General features: G+C 44.5%; 1 protein-coding gene across 8 annotated transcripts in view; it reads right to left on the bottom strand.

Moving 5' to 3' along the window:
- The window catches only part of nebl (nebulette), a 372,808-nt gene that overhangs the window by 87,186 nt on the left and 273,255 nt on the right, over nt 1–12,367 (bottom strand). For 6 of the 8 annotated variants that reach the window (XM_041183729.1, XM_041183732.1, XM_041183733.1 and 3 more), the window contains 3 exons: nt 7,237–7,341; nt 2,269–2,382; nt 690–794 (listed from right to left, as the gene is read on the bottom strand). The exons of the other annotated variants lie outside the window; for them this stretch is intronic. In XM_041183729.1, coding sequence (XP_041039663.1) covers nt 690–794; nt 2,269–2,382; nt 7,237–7,341 — 324 coding nt within the window. The remainder of the gene's footprint in view (nt 1–689; nt 795–2,268; nt 2,383–7,236; nt 7,342–12,367) is intronic. 8 annotated transcript variants of the gene reach the window in all.

Genomic DNA, 12,367 nt, shown 5'->3' with positions numbered 1-12,367 from the left:
AGGTGACTTCGATAATATCAGTCCGACCTGAAATGTGATATGTCACCTTAATCCATTGCTTTGTGTATTTTTAACACAACCTGATACAGTACAATGCAGAAAAGTCTCAGACACAATTCATTAATTTGGTGCATTTCATGTAAATGAATTTTGGCATACATCTGTTCCGATGCACTAAACCACCAGATAATTTATGAACATTCTAGAAAATGCACATTGCAAAAGTTGATATTTTGTTCAGCTATAGCTTTGTTTTCTAGTTGGTTAATGAAGACTGATTTTTTATTGAAACTAGGCAGGCAATTTACTAATTTCATCTTCAGTTACTATTATCAAGTTCTACTCTACATAAATTGCAAATAGATGATTCACTACTTTGAGTAATACATTACCCTAAAAACAGATACAAATTAATAACATGTTGATTACTGTCACTTCTTTCAAAACAAAGTTCATCATTAGTCCTCGTGTGGGAGATGCAAGTTTTGGAGAACAGAACATTTCTGTACCCGATGCTAGTAGTATCCCCATATAACTCTGCCTACTTTGCTACATAAAATACATTAACCGCATCTTACGGATGTTTCATTGTGCTTCAACTTGTCTATCACATTTTATTTGCAGTCATCTGAGTACATAACTGGACATGATTTCAAAGTAGTATAGGAATTCCAAAGAAAAATACTCACATCACTTTGCAACTTGCTGGCTGCCAATACATGCTCCAGATGCAACAAATTGGGCAAATTTGATGCGGACTGATTCATTTTTTGACGATCAGTCTTGTATTTCACCTGAAAGTAGGTGGCAAAACTTTAACACAAAAAGAAACCTTGGATCTGTTTTCTTTCAACACGTTGTTTGTCCCAGAAATATAATTGCAACAATAAGTTCAACCTTTTAAAATAAAAGATAAAAAGCAAAATATTGGTGATGGTGGGAACTTAAATAAAACAGAAAATGCCGGAAATACCCTCAGCAGGCTGGTCAGTATTGATGGAGAGAGAAAGGTAACATTAATCCTTCAGCATGTAGTATAAAGGTCTGGCACATATAGAGCTAACGTGGGACTGATTATAGTGCTGCCCACACAGTGATGTAAGAGAACACATGACCCGCACCTGTGAGTCAGTCTAGTGTTAGACAGAGTCGTGTGCACAAGGAGACAGCTCCTAGCTTAAACCCTTTACTGTACATAATTCTTGTAGTTAATAAATACATGCAGTTAACCTAGCTAAAACTACGAAGACTTCATTAAGGCCTACTGAATGATATCCAATACCCTACAACAATGACCCTTCATCTGACATAAGATCTTCAATTAAAAATGTGCTGGAGGGATAGTGCAGGTAAGTCTCATCTAGAGGCCAAAAAGTTTAGTTAACCTTCCAGACAGTGATGCTTCACCAAATCTGATGAAGGGTCTTTATTAAAATCTTTATCCAATTTTTTTCTATTTTCAGATGCCAACATACCTGCTGTAATTTCCAACATTTTCCGATTTTATTTTAAGTTTCCAGCTTTCTTCCTTTTACCTAAACTTTTATTTTCAAAACATATTAAAATGTGCACTTTTAGTAACATTTACTTAATTAGTCCACCAAATTAACAACAAATCATTTGTCTGTGGCATTTGTAATCCTGACAATGCAGCTGAAATTCCTGTCAAAACAGTTGTGAAAAAAACAATGCTAATGACAACTGTGGGCCAGGATGTTTTCAGAAATCTGTCACACGGTACTAACAAATGAAGGTCAAGTTACTTTGGCAATAGTCTACTCTCAAAGCTGCTGTTAACTGACGTTTGAGAGACATTTGTAGATTCAACAAAGGACCATTATCATGGGTTTCTGATACACCCACCTCAAAGGAAATGGATCCTTGTGGGACCAGCTGTATCGCTGAACTTTAGAGGGAGCCCCTGAGCACTTCTAAAAATAATGATTTTAATCTACTTGGATTTTTAGTTAGTTAGAAAAGAATTCCTGACAGTAGTGGTTAAAACTACTAGCTGGGCATGGATGCCCTAACTGGACAATGGCCAGCAGCATTATTACCTATTATATATTTGGAACCAGGCAGCAACCGTACTACCAGAAACTTCACAAACATTTTAAAAACTCCAGGCAACTGATTTGTCATACATTCAATTCAGCTAATGAGCCAAAGAAATAATTCAACAATCAATAAAAGGGCAAATATAGAAGTTGCCAAATTTTGTCCTACAAGAAGGAAAGTGAGCAATTATTTTCTGCAAATCCTGCTTACATCACTTGCAAGAACAGATGCTGCTTGCAATTGTTTGAAGGAAGCACTCTCCTGGGGATTGAAGTGATGCCTCTTTCCTTTAAGCTCTTTATTAAATTTGTCTTTGTAGTTGACCTAAAACAAAATAAATTACAGATGTAATCAAAGTGCAAACTTTACAACATTCTAATCAAATCGAAGTTTGCAGAAAAAGCAACAGTATCTCTTCTTCATTCAAAAAGTTTGAGGAATTGCAATATATATAAATATAATCATCTTGTTCTTTGCAGCTTACCAATATCAGGCCATTTCTTAGGAGTTGCGGGGGCGAATATTTTGGGCTTGGTTCCTGCTGGAACAACAAGACTACTTACAGGTCGGAAATTTAACTTACTAATAGGCTGAGTTAGCTGTAGCCCTTTAACTCAGCCACAGCATTAGCACCCCGCCACTAGGTTGCCGACGAATTAGGAAGGACAGGGAAGATGACAGGTCCAATCTGTCAAAAAAAAGGATTTCTAATTAAAGGGATCACAGGATGGATAAGAAAGGTTCATCAGCACTTAAGATTTTTGAGGCTGCAGCAACCCCAGGAATGGAGGGGAGGCTGCTCCCCAACTCTCATTCTTATCTGGTGATCCAAATGCGAGATCTGGGGGTGTGCTGAGTTGAACTCACCCAGGATTTAAAGAAAAGGACAATCTCTCCAATCAGACATTCATGCATGGAAGTGAACCCTCCAGCCTGAGGTAAGTGCACCAAGAGGATCCAGGATCACAGGACAGCTGGAAAGATGAGTGTGCGACGAACTCCAGATAGTTACCTGGAGATCGGGAGTTCAGAGTTCAGAAATTACTAACAGTTAGAATTTTGTTATGTCTTCGGGTCTTCTGTGCTTGAGCCGTCTGAAGAATGGCTGCACGTGTGCAGTTCGTCTATTTTAACATCTTTGGGCCAGGAACTGGCACTGTGCATTGGGGCAGAAGAGAAACAAGAAAATTGAAACAGCATGAAGCTGCAGGTCAGGTGACCTGAAGAGGAGTGCCATTTTAGAGAGGTGGTGTCCCAGGGATCAGGACATGGGGAGGGACAGGGAGAAGGTCCCAAACCAAGGAAGGTTCCAATTAAAGGGAGTTGGACAGAAATAGGTCCCAGAAAACAGTCCCAGGTAAGGGAAAAGGGCAGAGACCAGAAACAGATCCTGTTAAGTAAAGTTGAGAGAAGGGAGCAGAGGAAAGGACTCCAAGTTAAAATGCGAGCTGCTGGGAGCAAGCTTGAAGTAAAGTAGGCTCAAGAGAAGCACTGAAGATCCGAGAAGACAGCCGAAAGTTGGTGACTCTGTGCTACGGGCCATAAGGGCAAAGGTATCCTTTTGGAGCAGTGGTGTTTCTGCTGGGCGTGGCCGAAGATCTGAAAGTGTGCTTGGAAGGTGAAGCTCGAGTGTAGATGGAGATCCAGGGAGAGAAATCTCAGAAGGTGAGATTGAAACCCTGGAGGTGAATCCTAACTGAAGCTGTCGGAGTGACAGCGACAGGTGGCAGAAAATTCCTGGGCAAGTTTCAATAGAGTCATAGAGGTCTACAGCACAGAAAAAGGCACTGCGGCCCATTGAGTCTGCACCCGTCAAAAAAAGTACCTAACTGTTCTAATTCCATTTGCCAGCACTAGGCCCTTAGCCTTGTATTGCCATGGCATCACAAGTGCACATCCAAACACTTCTTAAATGTTAAGGGTTCCTGCCTCTACCACCCTTTCAGGCAGTGAGTTCCAGATTCCCACCACCCTTTGGGTGAAAAAATTCTTCCTCACATTCCCTCTAAACCGCCTGCCCCTTACCTTAAATCTATGCCCCCTGGTTAATGATCCCTCCACCAAGGGGAAAAGTTCCTCCTGTCTACCCTATATATGCTCCTCTTAATTTTATATACCTCAATCATTTTCCCCTTCAATCTCCTCTGCTCCATGGAAAATAACCCCAGTCTATCCAATCTATCCTCATAACTAAAGCAGCATCCTGGTAAATCTCCTCTGCACTCTCTCAAGTGCAATCACATCCTTCCTATAATGCGGATTCCACGTAATACTCTAGCTGTGGCCTAACCAGCGTTTTATAAGTTCCAGCATAACCTCCCTGCTCTTATATTCTATGCCTCAGCTAATAAAGGCAAGTATCCCATATGCCTTCTTAACCACCTTATCTACCTGTCCCGCTACCAAAAGGGACCAGTGGACATGCAGACCAAGGTCCATCTGATCCTTGGTACTTCCCAGGGTCCTTTCATTCATCGTGTATTCGTGTGCCTTGTTTGTCCTGCCCAAGTGCATCACCTCACACTTATCCAGATTAAATTCCATTTACCACTGATCAGCCCATTTATATCCTCCTGTAATCTAAGGCTATCTTCCTTCATATTTACCACCCCACCAATTTTCATGTCATTCGCGAACTTACTGATCAACCCTCCCACATTCAATTGTTTATTTTTACCACAAACAACAAGGGACCCAATACCGATCCTTGTAGAACCCCACTGGACACAGGCATCCAGTCACAAAAACACCCCTCCACCATCACCCTGCCATTCAGCCAATTTTGGATCCAATTTCCCAAATTGCCTAGGGTCCCATGGGCTCTTACCTTCATTATCAAAAGCCTTGCTGAAGTCCAAGTAGACTATGTCAAATGCATTGCCCTCGTCAACACACCTGGTCACCTCTTTGAAAAATTCAATCAAATTGGTCAGACATGACCTCCCCTCAACAAAACCATGCTGACTGTCCTTGATTAATCCTTGCCTCTCCAAGTGTAGATTAATTCTGTCCCTCAGAATTGCTTCCAATAGTTTCCCCACCAAGTTCAAGTGCGGAGATTGGAAGCCCTCGTGAGAAAGACAGAGTTTCAGTGAGACCGCCTGGCTCACAGTGTGACAAGTGTCTGGGTGGGCTGTTGAGAAATCCATAGAATCTGCTTTGGTTGCATCTGCCATTTACTTTGGACTGTGGTGTGTCTGACCACGGTTTGCCAGCCGGTTCACATGTACTGCATACTTACCCCGAATATTAGAGTATAAGATATATATGGTAAATTGTTTTATCTTTCCGAATTTGTACATGTCTGTAAAGAGATAGCTGGGATAAAAAGAATGGCAAGAGTTTGAAACATTTTCTGGTGTTTGCATTGAAAGCTTTCCGATTTTATTTGTGTGGTGCAATATAGTTCATTTTCCTTGTTTGATAAATGTTTTATTCTTTATTCTTAAAAGTTCATTAGTAATTCCTGTGAATTTGTTCAGTAACTTTCCTCCGTGGTTTCTTAAAAAAAAAAACAAAGTTAGGATCTATCAAGCCAGGTTTCACTCTGGGATCTGACTTGTCCAGTATTAACATAAGCTGGGATCGGAACAAGTGGCACAACAATTTCAGAGCCAAGTCTCATAACTCTGCCTTCCCAAGCATTCTCCTGCACAGCACACCCCAAGGCAAGACACCCTGCAGCTATACTCATGCCTCTCTCTTTCTCTTGAGCATACACATCCTCAACTGAGCAGCCAACACTCACACCTCACTGCTTTCTCTCCTTGGAGAAAAGAGCACACAACTTAGAGAGGGGCAGAGGCCCTGGAGGGGTTTTTCTCCACTGACAAGCAGCTTGACAGCCACTGGCAATGCATGCCCATCTGCTCCACTGGAAGGAGGTTTTGTTCCAGGAGGCTGCAGATGTCAGCAGCCACCTGTTGTGAGAATCTGAGCCTCCAGAGACAACGGTGCTCAGGCATGTTGAGAGAGCCTGTAGGCCATGTTGGGAGCTTGCCTCCTTCCAGGCACCTCCTCTATCCTGTGGAGGGGCATGTGGCTGAGGAGAAGGCAGCTGGTGCCACTGCTGGTGGTGGTGTGGTCTCTGCCCGTCCACATAAGTGGAAGCTGGTGCTGCACAAACTGCTCCCATGCTGTAGTGAAGGCTGTCAAGCAGGAAGGTAAATGAAATGCTAGACAGATGAAGTGCCTCCAACAAATTGGCGATCACCCGTCAAGTAGTGATAGCACTCTCTGAGAGAAGTGCTTTGAACAGCATTCTCACAATGGCCATGGCTGGAGCTCTTCAATGTATCTGATCAAAGTCTTCCCAGGTTGTCAGCTTCACAGAAGAAGCTCTTCCTCCCGTGCACTTGTCTTTAAAATCACCTTCTCCAAGCTATTCTCTGGATTCTGGAAAGAACATAAGACTACTCTGTAAGTTGCCATTTTATTTCCAATGCCTCACGAACGATATATATTTTCTCCTAACAGCACATGCAAGAACAAGAACTCAAGTTGTTGCTTTGAACCAATGTGGACACCAGGGCACCACATGTTGAATTACATCAATAACCAGTATTCTGTTGAAGTATATAAATCCAAATTGTCATGACATGCCTTTTTTCCTTAAATATGCTGACTGACCTACTCAGTGTTGCCAGCATTTTGTGTTTCTGTTTTATTTTTACTTTACCAAGCTGCTGCCTCCAAAAATTCTTATATAAAAATCTTACACATACATTAATTTTAACAACTAGGTTTGGTGAAAATTGAGATTTATTTTAATTAAAAAGTGTCCTGGTATATACTTTAAATTTCAAGACACCAGAATTATGAAAGCCAACCATTTTAAAATTTAGGAAATATTAACTAGGATAGTTATTGCAAATTACAATTTGTACATCTAGCATTCAGGCCAGGCCTTCACTGTTAATTTAACAAACTTTGATTTAAAAATATAAAAATATTTAACCATTTTGTTTATTTTTAAACATCAAGAGGATGTTTATTAAAAGAAGCTGGTTTTTCAAATGTGGACAGTATGAAGCCACTTTGCTTTACTCACTTGGATTCCCACAATTTGGGATATCAATAGGCTTGGTGCTCTTAAATCTGATAAAGCACATAGATCACAAAACAAAATGGAGTGATTTGCTTCTGCTAACAAAAGAATCTTCAATTCGAAGGACTTACTTGGCTAGTAATTTTGGAAACCTCCTTCGCGTGCTCAATGTCTGTTCTACCTATGACAGATGTTTTCATAGATGCTGTTGCTTTAGCATGGTTTTTATATGCAACCTGCAAAGATATATCAAGTTCAATTAATAAAGCATCTAAGATGCAAATGTATGTTTCTGTCAAATTGGAATCCCGTCACTTGTCCACCACTGGAAATCAATAATGACATTTAGTTATCTCAACAATAATCAGTTTGCCCCACATAGAAAGTACAGTTATTTGGGATTAGGTTTCCTTGACTCTACAGTTCCTGTAAGATGAATGGACATGAATGATTGCTTGGCACTAAACTAATTTTGTAACAATGACGAATAATTTCCATATTGCATCAGTGCTTCAATGTGAACACTGTCCAATCTAATTTCCACGTAGAAGAAAAATTGGCCCATGAATGCACTGCAGCTTGTGACTACATACGCTTCACAGGAACAGCCACTTTCCTAGTCTACTACATAAAGCTGTTCAGTAAGGGCAATCTTTTCTGAAGTTTTTCATTATACTGTACTGACATATCATCACATTTAAGAGGACTGAACAGGTGATAAAATACAAGAGAATGAGGCTGCTAAGACTTTGATGCCAAGTCTACTATGAGCTCATGGCCTTCACAGTCAAGAAATGAAACTGGAATACTTTAATAATTATACAAATGACTAACAATTGGAGTCTATTAACTTATTCCACTGGGACTACACTCCATCTTGTTCCCTTTTAGCTACTTATTGACGATATTACTGCAATAAATGCAGCAAAACAATTGTAGTTAATTAATGGATTTTTAAAAAAAAATCACTAATAATAATTTGGCCAATAAATGGGTGTGGAAATTATATTGGTACCAGTTTATCACACCTATTTCCCATTCAGGTATATTCCAGCTTAAATCATTGATTACACAAAATAAAACCTCTCTGAGTGAGAGATCAGAATGTGAAATAACCTCACAGGCAGTAACAGTTTTTTGCTTTTAAAATAACGTACCAACTTGGTAACACACTCAATTCTAGCTCACAAGGTTACAGGTTCAAAGCCTTATTACGCATATAGCCAAGGCTGACATTTCAATCCAGTAATGTGGGAGTGCCCAATCATCAAAGATGCAGTCTTTGAAATGACATGTGAAACTCTAACCCATCTACCTACTCATTTCTAAGTAGTGCCATGGAATCTTTCAAAGAGGAATAGAGCGCTTTCCGGGGGCAGAATCATCCATGTCCACTGGTGTCGGTGGCATGAGTGACAATATGGCGAGAAGGCCAAAAATCAGTTTCATGACAATGTGAAACCAGTTTGTGATTGTCCATTCAGCCTATTGATGGCAGGCCGCATTTCCCGTCATCAGACGTTGGGAATGTCATTGTAATACACCAGCATATCACATAAGGCTAGCCCGCCGGATTCATCCCCTGCCACTGGATCATCCACCCACGTCGGCGTGATTGCAGCTGACGTGTTTCACAACAGCATATAAAAGGCAGGCTGCACTTTCAGGAGAACTCAGAGGTGGGTGCACAGTGCTCGTGGGGGATGCCTGTTGGACTTCAACATTGAGGCACGTTGGGGGGCATGGTGGGGGAAAAGACTGCTCTGCGGCTGAGGCAACATTGGGGGTGAGGGGGGGGGGGGAAGATGCCAAAGGCTGCCCTGTGTTTGAAGGTAGTGCACAAGCACATGCCGCGTTGGGGAGGGGGGAGGAGAAACGGGCAAGGGGAGAGGCCACACATTAAGGACACCTTGTATCAAGTGACCATTCCTCCACAGCTGAGCCAGTTCAGCTGCAGCCACTTGGATATGATTGGAGTCGGTCCTCTAGCTTCTCTGCCCACTGAAGCAACACAGGCATCAAAGTGCCACCAAATGCTCCAGAGCTTTTCACCCCTTGGGCACAGACTGCAAACTAATGAGTGTTTTAGTGGACTGCAGAACATTTGGATGACTGGGCACGTTGTACAATCTCCTTGTTAAGGCTGGCCATGGAGCAGTCACTGGTGGAGGTGCTCACAGCCCCTTGCAATGTCATCATTCCAGCTTGGACCAGTCTCCCCCATGGTTCAAGCTAACAGTGCAGCTTTGCAGTGCGGGTTAGGAGAATGCCTGCGCCTGAGCTGAGAGCACAACATGCAGTCCAATTGGCAAAGCTGCCACCAATCGGTCAGGTGGAGTGGAGCGGAGGAGGGTGGGGTTTCAGGTAGCCATGCAGCGCACTAATCTCTGGCCACCCAAGTGGTGGCCCGCACTCTCCAGAATGTGTTAAGGGGCCTTCATATTTGACCAAGGTGGGATGCTAATCCATGCGTCTCTCTCTTTCATCCTGCAGGAAGAGTACATCAGGAGCATGGAGCCTGGTAAATTAGCTATATTCCTCGTGGCATACAGAGCGAAGATGACAGAGAAGAGCACGACTGAGGCACCCAGCTGCACAGAGGGAGGAGCAGCACCCTCTGGAAGAAGGGGCGGGTGGGGCTCCCGCACACACCACTGAAGAAGCACAGCGAGCTGTCACTGGTCAACTTCTAGCTAGACCCAGCGTCTATACACACCGCCTTTCATTCCTGCAGATGACCAAAAGCCAGTGTTGCTGAAGACTGCGCATGTCTAGGGAACTGGTCAGTCATATCTGCCAGCTACTGCAGGATTTGGAGCCATGTGGACATGGAGGGCATCCACTGTCAGTGGCTGTGAAAGTGACAGCAGCGCTCAATTTCTACGTCAGTGGCTCCTTTCAGGGCTCCACAGGTGACCTCTGTGGGGTATCATGAGACGTCACCCACAAATGCATCTGTGAGGTCACGGATGCCATCTTCGCGAGGACGCCCAACTTTGTGCATTTCGACCAGGACCAAGACAGCCAGGATGCAATAGCGATTCGATTTGCCCACATCCCAGGTTTCCCACAGGGACAGGGTGCCATCGACTGCATTCACGTGGTGTTCAGATCTCCGTTGCAACACATAGTCAGCTATGTCAACTGAAAGGGATTCCAATCACTGAATGTGTAGCTGGTGTGTGATCACCACAAACACATCACTACAGGTCTGGGCATGGTTTCCAGGGAGTGCTCATAACTCCTACATTCTCAGTCGATCACAGATCCCTGACATTTTCCAGGGTCCACAGAGGCTGCAGGGATGGCTCCTCAGGGACAAGGGCTACCTGCAAAGAACATGGCTGATAACGCTATACCTTCAGTCTGAGGCTGCGCACAGGCGTTATCAGCCATGTTCTTTGCAGGTAGCCCTTGTCCCTGAGGAGCCATCCCTGCAGCCTCTGTGGACCCTGGAAAATGTCAGGGATCTGTGATCGTCTGAGAATGTAGGAGTTATGAGCACACCCTGGAAACCATGCCCAGACCTGTAGTGATGTGTTTGTGGTGATCACACACCAGCTACACATTCAGTGATTGGAATCCCTTTCAGTTGACATAGCTGACTATGTGTTGCAACGGAGATCTGAACACCACGTGAATGCAGTCGATGGCACCCTGTCCCTGTGGGAAACCCGGGATGTGGGCAAATCGAATCGCTATTGCATCCTGGTTGTCTTGGTCCTGGTCGAAATGCACAAAGTTGGGTGTCCTCGCGAAGATGGCATCCGTGACCTCACAGATGCATTTGTGGGTGACGTCTCATGATACCCCACAGAGGTCACCTGTGGAGCCCTGAAAGGAGCCACTGACGTAGAAATTGAGCGCTGCTGTCACTTTCACAGCTGCAACTCCCAACTTGATGGAGTAAGCCATCGGGATGCTGAAAATGAGGTTCCAGTGCCTGGACCGGTCTGGTGGAGCCCTGCAATACAGTTCACAGAGGGCGTCACGCATCATCGCCCTTTGCAGCCTGGCGCTCCAAAGGGGAGAGGAGCTGGCTGAGGAGGAGATGGGGGAGCTGGCGGTCTCCTCCAATGAGGAGGATGTCGACAGGTGAGGGTGAGGTGGTCCTCGAAGGCGACGATGACAACGATGAGGCCCTCGCACTGGCCAGACGAGGCAGGCATGCTCGAGAGGCCCTCTGCTAGATTTGCAGAGGCTGATGATGACATGCAGTGAGAAGGCAACATAAGAACCTCACATTGCACCTAGAAACGTTTGACTTCAGTCTGGCTTATGTCAGGCACATACCCTCTGTGAGGATGCTCTTGTCATGGAGATGCAGTGGAGGCCCTAACAGTCGCTAGATTACAGGAGGATGATGACGACATGCAGTGAGGACACTCCATAGATCTTCACACACAGCCCCTGAGAATGTCTGACTCCTGTCTGGCCAGGGTGCAGCCCGCTTGCGCTCTGTGATCAGGGTCATATCATAGAGACACAGCCATGAAACTTTAAAAGCATCTGATCCTTTATCAGCCTTCAGCACCTGAGCCCTTCAGGAGCACAGCATCACTGGTCATAGATGCTGAAGAGATTGGGGGCCAGCCCCAACTCAAAGGTGCTGAGAGCACACAGGGAGAATGACTCTGTGACACCCGCCCAGGACATTCTGGCAGCAATGATAAGCACCACCGAGGCGCAGGCATCAGTAATGTGCCCAGGGGGTGTGAGGCCAGACCATCACTTTGGACTGAAGGCTGCTCAAAGCACAGGGAATAGGCTCTGGACTGAGACACCTGCCTTTATCTTGTGCAGAAAGGCTTCACATCTGAGTGACATGAACACTGCTCATCAGAAAAAGGAGCCATAGGCAGGGAGACATTCTTGGGAGTTTACTGACAATAGTGAACTTTATGTACAAGTGATTAACACCCGTGCCCAGGCTGTGCAATTACATCTTCCTAGCCTTAACCCTGCTGCTACATCTAGGTGCATCCCGGATATCCACAACGGGGGTGGAGGCAGCCTGATGACCTTGACAGGTGCCCTCTGGAGGGCCGAGATCTGGAGGACCCTGGCCTGCTTTTGGGGGCCTGCTGTGAGGCACCTTCCTTGAGCTGTGGAGCTGGAGTCACAGCAAGAGGGGATTCGGATGAGCTAGACACTCCTGGAGTCACTTGGGTGGTTGGCCCCAGGGTGTGCACCGTAGGCCAACTATGGTGTCAGCGATGGAGTTCAGCTCATGCAACTGTGCAAGAGAAACGTTCTGGAACA

The sequence above is a fragment of the Carcharodon carcharias genome, chromosome 3 (assembly GCF_017639515.1).
Source record: "Carcharodon carcharias isolate sCarCar2 chromosome 3, sCarCar2.pri, whole genome shotgun sequence".
NCBI lineage: Eukaryota > Metazoa > Chordata > Chondrichthyes > Lamniformes > Lamnidae > Carcharodon > Carcharodon carcharias.
This window is presented reverse-complemented; position numbering and strand designations above follow the sequence as displayed.